Here is a 19,063-nt window from a genome sequence, read left to right on the forward strand (position 1 = left end):
CCTCCTGTAGTCAATAAGTATGCAAACCAAGGAGATTCTTTAGTGCCTTCCAAGGTTCTGTGTAGATAGCTAGGGTCTGGAGTATAAAGGTTTTGTGGGTATACCTATGGTAAGCCCTCCGGAGACAACACTCCGCCACTAGAGACACCTAGGGGTTTAAAGGCTTATTGCATACGCTAAATGCAATCGACGATTCTTGCGACAATGAGTTAGGATTTTATTTCTACTTTATTTTTGCTCGAGGTCTAGCAAATAATAGGTTTGGGGGTATTTGATAGACACATTTTTGTGTCCGATTTGTCTCGATTCTATATATTGTTAGGGTTCATTTTTGTACTTATTATGGTGTTTTATTTATTTGTAGGTATTTTTGACCAATAAACATTTTTGGAAAAAATTGGCTCGAAAAGTTGTCGGAAAGCACCCGGAGGACACTTGTTATTCGGATTCGGACCCCCGCTTTGGATAAGGGGCACCCCCAGGACACCCCTTATGGCAGTTGCTAAAGGCACCCATACTATGGATAGGGTGCGCCCCCTTTCTTCGCAAATTCAAATTTCAAATTTGGCGGGAAAACAAACCAGCATGCATGTAGATTAGGGTTCGCATTATTGGGAAGATTTAAGGAGATTCAATCTCGGATTTTTGTTGGGCTGGACTTCCTAGAGCATAAAAGGGTCGGGATATGTGATTGGATCGAATGAATTGGGTTAGATCGACCGGGAGAAGGAAACAGAGGTGTTGTGGTCACGGGTTGCTGTTGGAGTATTTTTTTTGACAAATCAGGGAGATTCAAGGCTAGAAAAGCTTCCCCAACATTCGTAGTTATCTAATAAAGAGTTTGGAAGTATTGGGAGAGGTCAAATACGCGTGAAGAGAGTTTGGCAGAAAAAAAGCTCCGAAACATGCTGTGGAGATAAACCAAGATTTTGGGGGAGATTTATTCGAGCTGTGGCCTATAAAAGGAGAGGGGATAAGTCATATAAGAGGTACGAATATTTTCAGAGAAGTTTAGAACACCACAAAGCTCCAGAGATCGAGTTGCAGGAAAATACCTTATTCTGCTGCTGCTGCTGAAGAGGAAGAACACGAAGAATATTGACGCACAAGCAACTGTCGCAGAAAACTATCGTTGTTTCAAAGCAGTACCCATGTGTCGTTCATCACAGATGTTGCATTAGGTCTTTAGCTACTATTTGTCCCTGTAACAGTGATTCTGCAACACCAGCAAACTGTTGCGAATCGTCTGTATTATCACTTTTCATATTTTTAATCATCTTTTGAGCCATAAACAATTATTTTGAGATCATGATTAATACGAGGAGCTAAACCCCATTGCTGAGGCGATAAAGGAAGCTATTTTTCCAACAAAAAGCGGTACAATCTATTTTATTTAATTTATTGCAATTATTATTATGATTGTTTTCCTTGAACTATTATTGAATATGATTTTTATTTGAGTGATTGTGATCTATTTTGATGGAGTATGCTTAGTTTATAGACTCTTGATGATTCATATTTGGTATTTACAATTATTACTTTTGAAAATATATTAGTTGCAATATTTTAGAATCAAATTAAACGAGAAAATTGTATGAATATAAATATTTGGACCAAATCACTTTGAACTTGGAAAATAGTGGAATCTTAGCCTCAGTGTTCTTTTAATATTGATACCAACTTTGTCGGTGTTTGTTATAATTATTAGCGAGTTTTCTGTTTAGTTTTGGATTTAAGTCTAAAGTTATCCTTCACAAGTTCGAGAATCGAATCACTTTTTACCACTATCTACAAATCACATCACGAACTCGCATGCGTTGCTATCTCAAGCATGTTTGTCAATGTTAGTGATCAAAACTATAATTCTTGATTTCTAGTCTATTATAGCTAAGTCTCAGATTAGGATAGAAAGTGTTGTTGAGTTCAAGGACTTCATGGAAATTCATCATACAAGTAGAAGAACTACTCAAGGAACCAGTGGAACTTATCGACAAAAAGGTATGTGAAGACTTGAACTTATCTATCACTCAAAAGTATATCTACTCTATATCCTACTCTTTGAGACAAGAAGTCGTATGCTATATATATAGATTTTGATTATACACATTTGGTATTTCGAGCCGAGTATACCTCGCATATATATATATCGAAATATGAGTTGGTAAGCTTTTCGCTTTAACCAAGTTTATTTTTACCATGTGACGAAAGTCATGATATGTTTCAATCATCTTGAAAATTGCTTTGGCGAGAAATGGTGTAACAACTATATAACGTCCTCTAAGAATATTTCAATGATTGAAATGAAAGTTTAAATTACATAACCAATGGTGGACATAAGCATTGTTGTGGAAACACATTTATGTATAAGTCCTATTCCTTGAACCAAAGTTTGTGAACTTTGTTGATCAAGAGAACCAGAAGAATGGCGTGAGCCAAGTTCGCGAACTCAGTCCGTGAACTGCTGAAGTTCTCAAACCCGAGAATTTCTCCTGGAGTTAACAAACTACTTGCGTGAAGCTAAGTCTGCGAACCCAGTCCGCGAACCAGAGAAGTTCTCATACCCGAGAATTTCTGCTGGAGTTTGTAAACTCTGCCTGTAACTTAAGTCCGCGAACCTAGTCTGCGAACTTGAGAAGGTTATATATCTGAAGATGATTTCTGAACTTAAACTTAAAAAGACTAAGGAATGCAGTTTGCAAACCGTGGCTATAAAAGTTCATGAATCGATTCAAGTGAATCAAATCATCTTTGCTTCAATTGTGTCTTGTGTAGTACATGAGATTTCCTTGCAATTGAACAACTCTCTAACTAGTTCATTTGAAGTCATTTGAACTAGTTATGGTGAAGAAGAACGTGGTTGATATGAAATGCTCATATGACTAACCTTTTGGTTAACTATTGTTGAACCAACAAGTGCATATGTTTGGTTATGGTTAACAAACCTAGAAGTGTGCATTGTCAAGTGTGTGTAACAAGCTAGGTTTTAGATCTAACGGTTGAGAAATATTAGCTTGAATCTAAATCATGTTTTCATATAACAGTGGATATTGATTGCTTTGTTACTAAGGTAACTTAATTGCAAACCCGTATTTGAAAGACTATATAAGGGGAACTCTAGTATCTGTGCAAAACTAATCCCCACACCTCACGTGTGATACTAGTTTGCATACTAGAGTGGGTTCTCCTTTAACCTTTGGTTTTCTTATTCTAAAACCAGGTTAACGACTTAAAGACTTCATTGGGATTGTGAAGCCAGACCGATACTACTTTTATCGTAGTTGTGTGATCTGATATTGCATCTTCTATCGTACGAATACAATCAGATTGATTGGCTTGAGATTGATATATTCGATAGGCAAGATATAAAAAGTAATCACAAACATCTTAGTCTCATTGTTTGTGATTCTGCAACATCTTGTTTCGCTACCATACGATTAAGATTGTTGTGAGGTGATTGATAACTCTAGGCTGTTCTTCGGGAATATAAGATCGGATTATCAATTGGTTCCTGTTCACCCTGATTATTATCAAAAGACGAAACAAAAAATTCTAGGGTTTATCTGTGGGAGACAGATTGATCCTTTGATAGCATTGTCTGTGTGATACAAATTTGTTTATTGTTAAGTCTTCGACTTTGGGTCGTAGCAACTCTTAGTCGTGGGTGAGATCAGTTAAGGGAATCAAGTGCGCAGTATCCTGCTGGGATCAGACGCGTAGAGAGTACATTTATACCTTGGATGAGTGGGAGACTGATTGGGGTTCAACTACAGTCCATTCCAAAGTTAGCTTGGAGTAGGCTAGTGTCTGTAGCGGCTTAATACAGTGTGTGTTCAATCTGGACTAGGTCCCGAGGTTCTCTGCATTTGCGGTTTCCTCATTAACAAAATTTCTGGTGCCTGTGTTATTTTTATTTCCGCATTATATTGTTTTATCTTTAAAATCGAAATAATACAGGTTGTGCGTTTAGATCATCAATTAGAGTAATCCAACCTTTGGTTGTTGATTGTTATTGATTGATCCTTGGATATCGGTCTTTGGTACCATCCAAGTTATTCCTTGTGTTTGATTGAAGACTCGCTGATTTCTATTAGCTAGGGTAAATCAAAACAAGAGAGAGATATTAACTCCTTGAGATACTTTTACCTAGATTGAGTCTGACTGTATAGTTAATTCTCTAGAAAGTGTTTCGGAGTTAGTCCATACAAATTGCGAAGCGAAATATTGGGTGGTATTTTTAGACCCCCGCTTTTTCAAATGCTTTGTTACCAAGGTAGCATTGATTGCAAACCCTGATTTGAAGACTATACATGGGAGAACTCTAGCAACTGGGAAACCTAATCCCCGTACCTCATGTGTGATACTAGTTGCGACTAGAGTCGATTATCCTTTAACCTTAGGGTTTTTCTAAAACCCTGTAGGTTAACGACTTCAAGACTTCATTGGGATTGTGAAGCCAGACCCAACTATTTTCTCTTTGGTTGAATGTTCTGATATTGCTGTTTTCTATCGTATTGAGTACTAAAGAGAGCTACACAACGAGTACGGACAACAAACCAAATTTAAGTTTTGTGCGAGAAAAAATCGGAGGCGATTGTTCTTTTAAGCAAATTTTTCAAAAATTTGGTACATAACCATTATGCAGTGACCGGTTACACTTTGCTTCCCAAAGGTAGGTTATGACCGATTACAACTAACCTCCCAATCTTGTGACCGGTTATACCTTGAATTACACAGTACCTTATGACCGGCTACAATTATCATCCCACATAAGATGTGATCGGTCACACTACTTGTGACCGATTCCAACTAGCTACATATTATAGCCTATGACCGGTTATACCCCAAGTCTCAACATAGTCAAGATAGGTTCTACCATAGTCATCTTCCATTAGCCATCCTAAAGATATTCAATGAATAAAAATACTAATCATGTTTTCCCTTTCGATTATGAAAACAAGTTCATACATCTACTTCCTCAAACTAATGTAATAATACATATTTTTCTAAGATGAAATCACTCATATGATGCACACATAATCAAGCAACTATATACAATAGATTATGTCGATGTCGTATTTACGAAGTTCCAAAAGATAAACATTTATACTTCGTAATATGTTTCCTTGATAATTTGATCATACTATTATGATCAAGTCTCATCACTGTAGTTTATATACAATATATACAGCTTCGGATGTTACGTTTTCAGTAGAACGACTTGAAATATACGTATTCAGTAGAACGACTTGAAAGATACGGGGTTTCCCGAAACGGCACGGGCTATTTCACAATTTAATTAGCTGAGATGGTTATCGGTTGCACGGTTTTTACACTGGATCTGGGGTTGCACGGTTTTTACACTGGATCTGGACATGCATACTTGTTAATATAGTCCATAGTATCAGGCCCAATTATATTATAACAATGTGATTTTATTGCACAACATGCATGGACTCGTTTCCAGTATAAGTATGTTTTGGGTTTGCGGCTTCATTTTAATCTTCCCACCGTGTCTTTCAGGATACACACTAATTATTGACACTGTTTCTATCATAAATACAGTGAAATTTCACGCACCCGCAGTAAAAATTAGGCTTCTATAATGTTTTCAGCTACTCTACAATGTTGGGATTATTACGCACAAAAGTTTTTCATCAATCATAGACTGAAATGTTACCAACAATAGTCGAGCATATAATATTATCAATCCTTACTTCAAACTTATAAAATAGTGACATTATCACCACAGGCATTCGGGGACACAAACTCTCATCCTGATCCCTTCGTTGATATCCACCATCCCTGCCGGTTTTGTAGTTTAACATCGACCGAAAGACTGATCTAGCACGAGGATTTTAATCATCTTTTGGTGTCATAACTGAAATGGTTCTAGATTCGGAATCCTCTCAACCTGCAATGGGAGATAACAATAACAATATCAGCGGCAAACATCCATGAAATTACTTTGGATGATGACAGAATGAGAGGGACACACAAATTACAAATCAACCAAAACGCACACTTCAGTATTCGATCCTGGTGAACATACTTCACATTATTCTAACAATACATACACTTGCGTTACATATGAAACATTTAAAGCAAATCTACATTTTTCATTACTTGTAAGTTCTTTATCAAGACTGGTGACTACATTGATGGAGTTCTAGTCAAATCCTCTCACTTACATGATATTTGCATTCAATCACTGAATAATATCATCACCTAAATTGCAATCACAAAGGTAAGTAACAAATGGAAGTCACCAAAACAAAAGAACAACATCGATTGCGAAAATGTAGAAATGTTCTCGTTTATGAACAGGAAACTACCTCCTCAGGATTAGAGAATTTTTGCAGCTCTTGCTCAATCAAGTTAGCCATGGAGTCAAATATAACCTCTACGTTAATGCAGCCAGGTAGCCTTGACAGATGGTGACAATAGAATCATATCTTTCAAGGCCTACATGTCTCCATTAACGTACAAACAGTCCAGACTTGGTGGAATCCTGTTACTAACTTAATAAAGCTCTTCTAAAGGACATATATTCTGCTCATTTTGGTGGTTACTAAAGAAGTTTGGTTTTCTACGACCCGAAAGAATGATGAGAAACGCATACACTTCCGTTTTCAAAGAACAAAATTCTAATGATGAATACTCGAAACATTCAAATGGAACAGATCTAATCTTCCCCCATAGCAATAATCATAATGGAAATGAAAAAGCCTCAACCTATGAGCACTAGTTTAGGCCCATTCAATCACTTTATATCGTTGTTTTCTATCCAACTCCCCGTCTTGTATTTACGTGGGTATGGTTCATTCAATCAATCCTCTTTTTCACCACCCTGAAGATTAAAACAAACATCTTCAGCACAACAAGTTCTAAGTTCAGAAAGAACTACTAAACGCAATGCTGATATAGGATTTAACGCATCTAAAGTTGGTCTCTTCAACTCCAATAGACTGGGGTTGCTACGAGGCTTTCATGTTTTAACACTGTTAGTTTGGAGGTGTTGGATTAACTTCAACATAGAAGTCACTAACAAGTTGGTTAGGACAAAATTAGAAAATTGATGTAATCCTAAGGGAATTAGAAGTCATCTAGTTCTAAGAAAAGGAAAGACATGTAATAAGGTAATAGGACTAGGAAAATGAATTCATAGTTCTATATATATATGATCACCAAAGTTGTGGTTGATCATATGAGCAAGATTAAAACTTGTGTTTAGTTTTGAGAGATTTTCTAAACATCAATAAAGAGAGTTGTCTTTATATAAGCTAAGTTTCATTTTGCAGTTGCCATTAGGAAGTCTCTAATTCACCAATTTGATCACCCCGGTACGGATGAGTAACCCCCTAACCATTGGACAAATGAAGAATGTTTTTTCGCAGCATATAGCAACACTGTTCAGAATTATGAAACAAATAATAATATCGATCGTGGAACGCATCTTCGCAAATAATCTCAGGTCTCTCTCCCGAATCATAAGAAGGTGTTCTCATCCGAGATAAAAGAAAAAAACCGAGTTTATTAAGAAAGAATAACCAAGTCTCTTAAGAAAGAATCACCAAATCCCTATTTCACTTACATGGCATGAACAAGGATTGGCTAAGGTTAAGTTATTTGCTAGTAAAAACGCCCAAACTTGACTGCGTAATTAATAACTTCGATGCAATGAGGATATGGATCTGATCTGATATGTTCTTCACGAGAACCTTTAAAACTGGCCAAGAATTCTCTATATAAAAATAGAGTTTTGAGCGCTGTGGTTAATCAGAGCTTCTGGTTGATTCTGGTTCTACCAATATTACTTTTTTTTGGTAGCACTATGGAATTTTAAGCCATAAATTTGAAAAAGATATTTTTATTCCTCACATTATATTTTTCGGCCAATCACATGTTAGAAAAAATATTACCTAAAAACGACTAAATCTCATAAAATTTTATAGCATTACCGGAAATATACAAAAAATACGCTAAAATATACTACACAAAATTAAAATTCACAAAATATATTGAAATAAAATCGCATCATAACAAGTGTTGTTAATCATGATTTCATCAAAAAAAAAAATTATTATCTAAGATTAAAAAAAAAGTTCATTGTCCGATTACACTTTCTATGATTATAAATCCTAATTACATTTTCAAGCAACTAATAGTTAGATTAACTCTAAATACGATTAAAAATCAAAATCAAAATGCAAAGGGTTGGACAATTACCGGTAGATCGAATTGTATTCTCTTTTCCGCGACAATTTCGATTGCTAATCCCATTCAATAGACGAATCAAAAATTCATTAGTAAACAATAATAGAGATAATCTCATAATGAATGCGATTTTTCATGTACAATGCCCTAATAGTTTTATGCATTATTATCTGGTTAAATCACTTTTCTCGATGTTATTCCATTGGAAGAAAAAAGAATTCCAGAAATTTGAAAATTCTAATTAAAGTAGCCGAAATTAATAAAATTTAAAACATTTTTTAATAGGTAATTGATAGACACATTTTTGTGTCTAATTTGTCCTCAATATTTTGTATTGTCGGTACTCGATTTCGTACTTATTATGGTATTTTATGTATTTGTAGGTATTTTTGGGAAATAATTTTTTTTGGAAAATTCGGCTCGAAAAGTTGATCGGGGCACCCCCAGAAAAGTACTAAAGGCATCCTCATTTTGGATAAGGACCACCCCAGGGCACCCCTTCTGTTAAAGGCTCCCCTACTCTGGATAGGGGGCACCCCCTTCTTCTTCATTTAAAAATCATTTTCGGCGGGAAATATTTCATCACCACTGCACGAGATTTTGAGAAAGATTTCTGGGAGATTTTCATGGATATTATGTTGCGATTATGTTGTCACTTAATCACTAGGCCGCAGGACGTGTTTTTGGAAGGAAAACAAGGAATAAAATCTTCCCATGAATGGTTGTTGCGTTAAACATGGTAATATATATTCTCGGATTACGCTTGAGTTATAAGAGCATATTACGTGGGATTTAAGAGGATATATTCTCTGAAAATTTGTTTCTATCCAATCCAGAGAGAGTTTGAAAAGTTTCGGACAACTCAGACGTGTATAATAGAGGAAAGGAGAATAAAATCTCCTAAACTTTAATACGATATTTTCTGGTATTTACTCGAGAGATTGGTGGTCCTGTGGTGTATTTATAGCTGAGTTGGAGCCAGATAAGGGGATGGAGCGAGGGGGGAGCGAACAGAGGGTTGAGGATGGAGAAAAATCAAGTTGCAGAGATGAACCACTTCTACTGGTGAAGAAGAACATGAAGAACATTAGACCACAGAAGACAGTCGTATTGCTACAGTGCCAGCGACACTGCATATTTATCGTTCTCTGTAACAGTTTGGTTTGTAACAAATATAATTGTTACAAACCCGGTTTTAATTATTTCTCACCTTTTCCATCATTTGTAAACACCTTTTTGAGCAATGAAAAATTCCTTTGAGTGTGTTTTCACCATGCGGAGCTAGACCCATCACTGGGACGACGGAGGAGGCTGTGTTTCGTTCATGTGGTAATTAAAATAATTCTTTTATAACTATTTGCATAGAATTTAATTGTTTTATGATTTCTATTAATTATTTGTTATTTTGTTTGATGTCGCATGCTTGGTTTTAATTACTTTTAATGCGTCATGCTCACAACTTACAACTAATGTTTTATGAAATCTACTTTGGCAAAGAATAGAGTTATTGTTTCTTTTGTTTTGAGCTATAAATGTCTAGGATTAATTTATGAATCCCATGAACATGAAAAGCAGTGGAATCCCGAGTCCCAGTAAATTCTTCATCCCGTGATATATTTTGTATATAATTTCTTATTTTTAGTATTTTTATATTTAAGCCTAGAATCAATTCAACAAAGTCCGAGTGAACGACAACCTTATTTGCCACTATCAAAAATACCATCATTTTGGCGTCGCCGACGCGGACTTGTCTTTAGGCTAGAGTTTTTAGATTTTTTTTGTTTTTAGGTTTTTATTTGTTTTTCATTTTCATTTTATTTGTTCTTCTTTACGTTTTTGGGTTTTTGTATTTTCCTTACAGATTTTGGAGTTTGGAGCGAAAGAAAAATTTGCCAAAGCTTTTGGTGAATACTTAAAGATTTGGAGTAAAAGCAAAGCGAAAGGAGCGAAAGAAAAGAAGAATAAAAATTAATTAAAAAGAGATAGAGGGAGACATTTTTTTTATTATTGTTTTTTTTAGATTATCTTTTTCTTTTGCATTATATTTTTGGACTGTGGACTGTGGGACTTTATTTTTTTAAAAACCCTGTGGAAGGATGGTTTAAATATAAACTGTTTGCAGAGAAGGAAGGCGATTACGATATCGCCTCGGCCTCTCGGGTTCGTACATGACATAGGAGTCGTGGCCCGAGTCAACTTCAGCGGTTCATCCCCCGTCTGGTATGGGAGGTAAGTTTCTCGAAACACTCGCGAATCCCCTGTCAGCGAGTTACTGTATTCCTTCGTTTGCATATATGCTGAGGATTTGAAAACGGCTGCTTTAATTTCCTAGTAAAGGGCAAGGACTGTCCATACAAGATAAGGGTTCGGATTTCATCACCGTTCCTTTCTTGCCCGCCTTAGAAAAACGAAACCAAACGCGAACCTAAGCCTAAAATTTGACTAGAACGAGACCTATAGGGTAAAGAGCTTAATAGAAAAGTCATTCGAAAAATATTGGTTACTCTTTTAAGCATGCTTCAAAGTTCATGATGGTTTCTGTGAGTTGAATACGCCGCCTTGTAACGCCGGTGAGGCCTTGGGTATCAAAGCTCCACTGAGCTTCCCTCGTCTCGATTCAACTTACTTAAACTCGGATTGATTCCATAGGGGTTTGCTTAAATTGTAACAAATTCCCTTTCGAAGGATTAGAAGATGGTCTAGAAACAATCTAAGTGGAGCCATCATGCTTTTTGTTTGCTAGAAATCAGTAGGTTTGCTGTGGTGGAGTCAACCTTGTTTATGTTTGCATAGAACTTCCCTTCCTTTTAGGATTTCTTTCTATTTATTTTGTTTTTCTAGTGTATGCCCAAGGTTATTAAAGAGCGGTCTTGGAAAAGAAACACTCTAGGTCGTTCGATTAGTGATAAACCTAGTAGTTCTTCTTGTGAAGGCGGGGAGCTCAAAGACTCTTCTTTTGAGAGCCATGTCTTTGGAAATTTCAGCTTTGAAAACTTGACAATGAGTGAAGAAAGTACTCCTAGTCCTTTGGTAGTGCCAGAAATGGCAACTTTGAAAGGTTTATTAAACCCAACTAGGACCTCTCGTCCGTCTTGTATCAAGCTAGCTGAAACCGAGGAAAATTATGAACTCAAACCTGGGACTTTACAGATGCTCTCAATCTTTTTAGGAAAAGAGAATGAGAACCCCTATTTTCATGTTAGGGAATTTGAGGAAGTTTGTAGTACTCTGAAAATTAAAAACCTTAGTGATGATGCGTTGAAACTTAGGTTATTCCCATTTTCCTTAAAAAATAAAGCCAAATCTTGGCTGTATAGTTTGTCTTCTGAGTCAATTGAAACCTATGACCAACTTACATCTGCCTTTATACAAAAGTTTTTCCCAAGGCACAAAACATCGTCTATTAGGACACAAATCTGTACTTTTGCTCAACCAGAGGGAGAATCTTTATATAGGTATTTAGAAAGGTTCAATGACTTAATATCTCAATGTCCTCGTCATGGTTTAGAGATGGTTAGGTTAGTTCAGATCCTCTACGATGGTTTAGATTATTCAACAACAACCATGGTTGAGTCCTTATGCACAGGTGTGTTTGAGAATAAAACTGTTGATGAGGCGATGACATTTTTGAATGAAATCGCCGATAAGACCCAACAATGGGAAAATAGTAGGGAACCCAAAAAACAATTCTTCTAAGTAAAGGAAATGTCAATAGGGTAGAAGGATCTTATGAGTCAGATGCTAAAATAGCAGCCATAGCCAAAAGGTTAGAAGCCTTAGAATTAGGTCATTCTAGTGGTAATAATGGTAGAATAGAGCCTTATTGGGAAGGCCATACTGTTGAGGAGCAAGCCAATGCTCTTTATAACAACACTAGATTCGATAACCGTCAGAAGTTTGACCCATATTCAGAAACCTATAACCCTGGCTGGAGAAACCATCCCAACCTTTCTTGGTCTAAGGGCCAGAATCAAGGTCCGTCTAGTAACTCTCAGGTTCCCCCAGGTTTTGGCTATACTAAGAATCCTTCAGCTCCGGCACAGTTTCAGAACCCTTCGGATAAGAAGATTATGAGTTTAGAAAAGTCTCTTGCTTTGTTAACTCGTAAGTGCAGTTTCAGCAATCTGTCGCTCAAGGTTTAGAAGAAAATAAGAGAATAGGTCAGGCTAATTCTCAGGCTATTTCCGAGTTGAAAACCCAGGTTAGTCAGATAAATGAGTCTTTAAGAGAAAGAGGTAAGTTTCCTATTCAAACTCAACCCAACCCTAGAGGAATTAATGAAATAGGTGAAAGACCATCCGAACATGTAAATGATATTAAAACCCTTAGGAGTGGTAGAGTGATAGACAACAAGATTTCCATGCCTGATAGTGAACATGTTGTAGTTCACCCTTCTGAACCAGAAACTGAGGAGACTGATAAAGTCTCTAAGTGTAACACTAAGCGGGAATCTTTCCCCCCAACTTAGTCTTCTTCTTTAATCAAAGGGTTTTTCAAAAAAAAAAAAAAACAAAAAAAATGATAACTTCATTTCGTGGTAGTCTCGAGTCTCTCTCTCTTCTCTTCCTATCCCAAGTCCAATCATAAATAAAAAACAACAGAAATGAAGTTTCCGGACGGAGGCGCAAACGGAAAGAGTAGAGGATTTTGGAATTTCAAATCAACAAAGAAAAAAAGAAAGCGAGTATGTCTTTTGCAGTTGAATCCAAGATAGGAGATTATGATTATGATACGAAGATGATAAAGCAGCAGAGAACAGAAGAAGAAGAGTTTATGCAAATTAATGGTGGTGGTGGTGGTGATTTACAGGTTTATGCAAATTAATGGTGGTGGTGGTGGTGACACTACACTTCTGTTCTCCCTCTCCCTCTTATAAATTGAAATTCATACACCTATTTTTTGTCTTCATTACTGCTACTATCATCTTACATTCTTCTTCTTCTTCTTTACATGTTCTGTTCAAGAAATCAACAAAGTTTCATTAAAGTAATTGGTGCATTCTTTGCATCTTCTTTTTGTAATCATCAGTACTACTAGTCTCTGCATTCTCTTGAAGAAGAAGAACTGAAGTTCATACACATAATTATATCTTCTCAGTTAGTTCTCCATAATATTGCATTCTTGTTCTTAATCCTCTTTTCTTGTTCTGCTCAAGAAACCATCAAAGCTTCATTATAGTAATTGGTGTATTATTTGTTCAAGAAATCAAAGTTTCTGTGCATTCTTTGTTCAAGAACAATGGTGATGATAAGAGATTTGGGTGGGGATCCATCTGAAGATCAGAAGGTAGAGCCTCTTACAAAAATTCAATGCCACAGCTGCATAGGCCCTCCAAGGTACTTAAATTTGTTCATTTCTTAGCTCTGCACTTATGGTACATTCTAGGGTTGTTTTTTGTTTCTTTATATGCTTAAGAATTTGATCTTTGTGTTGAAATTAATACTCTACATAATTCTCATATACTACTACTTTCTTGCTTCTTGTTGTTATTAGCAGAGTGCCCCTTTGCTGTTCTATCTCAAACATATATTTGTTTACTTCGTTGTATGAATTTTTTACTTTGCACTTACATGATACATTCTAGGCTTGTGTTTTGTTTCTTTACATGCTTAAAAATTTGATCGTTGATTAGTAGCATACATAATTTCTTACCTATGAATTAGTACAGTTATGATTCTAGCCTAGGGTTGTTTTTTGTGTCTTTATATGCTTAGAAATTTGATTTTTGGGTTGAAATTAGTGTACGTAATTCTCATATACTACTTTCTTGCTTCTTGTTATTAGCAGTGTGCCATTTGCTGTTCTTTCTCAATTTTATATTTCATTGTAAATTTCTTAGCTATGAATTAGTAGAGTTCAGATAATTATGAGTCTAGCCTAGGGTTGTTTTTTTTTTACTTCATGTTGAAATTACTAGTCTACATAATTCTCATGTACTGCTTTCCTGCTTCTTGTTACCAGAGTGCCCTCCTTTCCCTTTGCTATTATGTGCCATAGTTACTGCAAACTGCAATCACGATACCCTGAAAAGACATTGAGTATAACATCTGTTGAAGAGGGGTGGAGTTCCAAAGATGACAGGGAACAGAGAGCTGAGTTAAACGTATCAAGATTCCTGAAGTATACTGTAGAAGCAGAAGAATTCCATATGTTATCATGCAAATCTTTGATCTGTCTATATAGTAAGCGTTTCAGCTACATATGCAACCCAGCATCAGGAGAACTCAAACGTATTACACTGATTAATCATCAGAGAGATGGGATTGGGTTTGGATTCGATGCAACAGAAAATCAATACAAGCTAGTTTTATTGCATTTGACTGATGATTTGTCATCGTGTGATATTTTAACACTTGGCACCAATTCAAGGAGCAGAGCCATAAATGATGACCCGGCCGTGCCTACATACAATGCAAAAGCCTCCTGTCCTACGACAATACGAGAATCAATTTACTGGATTACAACGCCAATAATGGATGTCCTAAGCTTCAACGTTGAAAGCAGGAAATTCAAATTAATCCCTGCGGCCATGGACCCGATTGATAGTCAAGAGATACGAGTCCAGAAAAATATATTCTATAGTTTGGGTGAAGCACTAGGAGATTTATGTATGGTGTATCACAATGGAATTGGTAAGCGTCTTTGGGTATGGACACTGATTGAGGATGCAGTCCGCAGTGATGAAGAACATCAATGGTGTTGGAGATATAACATTGATCTTACAGATCTTCCGGCTCATACTGTACCATGGCATCGTGTTACACTGATAAGCGTTCGAGGTGGGAGGATTATATTGTGGTCGACATTTATGGGATTAGTTGCATACTTTGGTGAACCCAGGTTGGTTGACAGAGTAGCCAAGAATGTGGTTCATAAGGTATTGGATTATGAGTTTGAGAAAGTATTGTATAAAGCTTTAGGTTGGTGGAATCAGGCAGCTGTTTATGAGAAAAGCTCAACTCCTTTGGATGATATTACTATTGAAGAAGAACTAGCTGTAACCAGCAAATTCAGGTTAGCTTCGTTTTCTTGATTCTCTCTCTGACTATCAACAACATTTATTTCCGGTTTTTTTTCTTCTTCTTCTACATATTGAGCTAGGCTTCTACTGTTTGCGGTTTTTGAATCGGATGATGTCAATTCATTATCGATTTAAAGAAGACAATTTATTTTGTAAACGTAAGCAATTATCAAATATAGTGAATTCATTATCTTTGCTTAATTTTACTACATGTAGATGTTGTTAGATGTATTTATATGCAAACATCAATTTCATTTTACTACGCAATTGATCACTTATGCTAACCTTATCCAATAACTGAGCTTCACTAAGCATAAGCAGGTTCTTTGCCCTCTTTGTAACCATGATAATGAGTCTTCTCAGCATCTGTTTGTTGAATGCAACATCTTTATATCTGTTCTTAACAACATTGATTTAAATTGTGTGCAGTTGCTGCAAGGTAAGGATATTCATTCCTGGATTAAACTTCGGTTTGATAAAGATGTCAATCTTAGGCCAAATAACACCAACCAGTTAAACACTATGTTTTACAATGTGGCAAATATGGAAAACTAGGTGCAGTGTGTGTTTGAGAATGTGCAGGTCAATGCAGATGCTATTACTATGAGCATAAAAAATCACATGTCTGATTGGTTAAGAATCCAGGGTAGCTCAGCCATAAACAGAAGAGTAAACATAGCTGCTTTGGCTCCAAAACACTGGAAAAGTCCAGCTGCTGATGATATCAAAGTTAATTTTGATGCAGCATTCTGCAAATTTACTAAGATCGCAGGCATAGGACTAATCTGTCGTAATGTTGCAGGTAGAAGCAATGGAGCTAGGGGACTTTCAGCAAAAGCTTTAGATCCAGAGCAGGCGGAAGCATTGGGTGCATTTGAAGCAATAAAATGGGCTAAAGACAAAGGAATAACAAGATTACATTTAGAAGGGGATAACCAAAGGGTGGTGAATGCTTTGAATGGAAATATTGGAGCAGTCAATGCAGGCATAATTATAGATTCAATCTTTCTTCTTAACTAGTTTAGTAATTGGAAAAGTTCTTTTGTTTATCGTGAGGGCAACAATGTTGCAGACACTATAGCTAAGAAGTCTTTAACTTTTTCTACTGTACAAGAACGGCAGTATGAAATGCCCTCTTGGTTAAGCTCAGTAATTGCAGAGGACGAAAACTATCTGGCTCTTAATGCCTAATCTTAATAAAATTTCGCTTTTCGTAGTAAAATAAATAAATAATTCAGCTTCATTTTTCATTATTGAAGTGGTTGGTGGAGCCTAAGTGTGAGAAATTCACACAGTTCACTCTAAAGTCTTTGTAGAAATGTCTATGAAGTCTTTGTGGAAATGCCTATTAGAGAAATGAGACAACTATGTCGTGGATCGGTAATTCGATAGTTAGACAAATGGAAACTGTTCCACTTAGGAAGTCAAAGGATTTATCTACTAGCATGGGAATGTAAAGAACTCTTCGTTTTGTGGTATCCAAGTATTTGAGAACTAATGTTTCTGATTGTTAGATGCTCACAAGTGAAAGTGTCAAATGAGTGAAATGCCTTATATTTCTGGCTGGCCAACTGACTGAAAGTGTCCACCTAATTCCATTTGAATCATCTTCCACTTTTTTTTTTTCCTTTTCTGCTGAGCAGTCCATTTTAACTTATTATGCCCAAAAATGAAAAGCACACACAACTAGCTTCTACATTTTAATTCACTTCAAATGTTTACTGAAATGACAAACCTATAAATTGCTAGCTAGAAATCAGGCCAAACTGGTTAATTTCTTGCAACAGGGCCAGACCAATGGTTATATAGGCTCAATCAAGTCCTAAGCCCAAACAGATAGGCTTGTCGGTATCTGGAAACCGAAGAAGAAGCTCAATTTCTACTAGCATGAGTTTTCGATTTCCCTCCGTTTCTTATTAGGATTTCGTTTTCTTTCCTGGTAAGATTTTCTTTTCTTGGTCTTAGTATACTTTGATGAGGGGTATATATATATATATATATAGAAAATAAGGCCTTTAGCATACTAGAAAAGCAAATCGACCGAAGATTTTGTCGGTCATCCAAGCACTGGAGATTGATTGATTGATTGTCTCAACTTAGAACTCACTTTTTGGTTTTTGATTTGTGTTATTACTACTTACTACAAGCTTGATCGCTAATGGATTCTCTTCCCACGGATATCTTAGTAGAACTCCTTTCTAGGGTTCCAGTTGAATCTATCTTGGAGTGCAAATTAGTTTGTAAACGTTTTGGAACTCTCATCCGCGGAAGTGAGTTTACTAAGATGCACCTCAGACGCCAGCTTCAGGTGGAGGAGCCATGTCTCTTTTTTGCTTGCCGCATTTCCATGTCCGGCAACAGAACGTTACTTTTCAACGGAGGACAAGTAAGTGATAGGATTAGCGTTGATGAGAAATACATTTACAATCAAAATCTGAAAAGGGTCTATCATCCTCGTATGCACAATAATGTTTCGTATAATCACTTAGTTGGCTCCTGCAGTGGTTTGGTTTGTGCATTTCAACACCACCATTCGGTTATAGATCCCATCTATATTTGTAATCCCCTTACCAGAGAATACGTTTATCTTCCTCAACTAGTTGAGCCTGATCTTGGCCGTGTAAAGGGAGGAGAGGTTTACATGTATGGTCGTATAGCATGTGGATTTGGGTACGTTAAATCAACCGATGAGTATAAGGTTGTAAGAATCCGTTACAAAAACAACGGGTTCGCTGATGGAAATGTTGAAGTATACACACTTGGCAGTGGTTGTGGGTGGAGAGCTTTAGGTACAGTTTTGTATGGACTGGAGAAGAGTGGTACTTATGCAAATGATGCTATTTACTGGATTTCGTACGACAAAGTTGTGGCCTTCGACTTGGCTAATGAAGAGTTTCGATTCCTACCAGTCCCTCCTTATATGAAAAACCGTGACTGCGGACTTGTAGCACTCGGAAGGCATTTGTGTCTTTATATAAATTGGTCCAGTGCAGTAGAAATCTGTTACTTGATAGAAAGTAGCGAATCGAAGGAGACCTGGTGTACCGAGTTTGTTATAGACTTATTTGAAGCCGTAACAGGCTTTCGTGGAGGGAAATTTTAGCCGATTTTACTTACAAACAACGGAGAGATCATATTCTTATGCGATGAATCTGTGCTTTATTGTTATGACATGAAAACCACAATTTTGAAGATGATTTCCAACGACGCATCAACTGATTATATCAGGCATGTCGAAGCAATTGCTCACATAAACACCTTTGCGTCGTTGGAAGCTACGGGAGAAAATTCAAAGAGATACACAACAGCTCTTCCACGACGGGTTCCACGCCCGGTTCGTACTCCATGGGATGATGTTGCTGATGAGGTATACCGAGTTGCTCCTGGTGAGGAAATTGATACAACTTGTTTCGGGTTCGAGCCTTTCGGGAGATCATTTTAGTTAAGGATAATATATATATATATATATATATATATATATATATCTTTGGATTTGATTACTAACATCCTAGAGATATTGAATGGCTAGTTTGTGTGGTATTTTTCTAAGGCAGGGTACGGCCCCGAATATAAATTCAAGATTACATCTAGTCATTGTTGTTTGGATAACTGAGTTGCAAAAATCTCTACATATCGAGTTGCATATATAATTCACCGCTTAGTAAGAATCCTATTTTCAGCCATACAAGGTAATGACAAGATAGAGTCACTGTGTGGTAAAATCAATAATCCCATATCCTGTCATATTTTTATCATGACAATATGCCTTTATTTCATTAGTGTTAATGATAATAATTAGAATCTAATACTAATAATCAGTAGTTAATA

At 36.5% G+C, this 19,063-nt stretch overlaps 1 protein-coding gene across 1 annotated transcript; it reads left to right on the forward strand.

The window, feature by feature from the left end:
• The first annotated feature begins 17,393 nt into the window (after nt 1–17,393).
• Nucleotides 17,394–18,677, forward strand: LOC113351324 (F-box protein At3g07870-like). The gene is made up of 2 exons (XM_026595331.1): nt 17,394–18,308; nt 18,429–18,677. Exons 1-2 carry the CDS (start codon nt 17,394–17,396, stop codon nt 18,675–18,677), a joined length of 1,164 nt encoding a protein of 387 aa, XP_026451116.1.
• Nucleotides 18,678–19,063: the final 386 nt, after the last annotated feature.

The sequence above is a fragment of the Papaver somniferum genome, chromosome 2, assembly GCF_003573695.1.
Source record: "Papaver somniferum cultivar HN1 chromosome 2, ASM357369v1, whole genome shotgun sequence".
Lineage (NCBI taxonomy): Eukaryota > Viridiplantae > Streptophyta > Magnoliopsida > Ranunculales > Papaveraceae > Papaver > Papaver somniferum.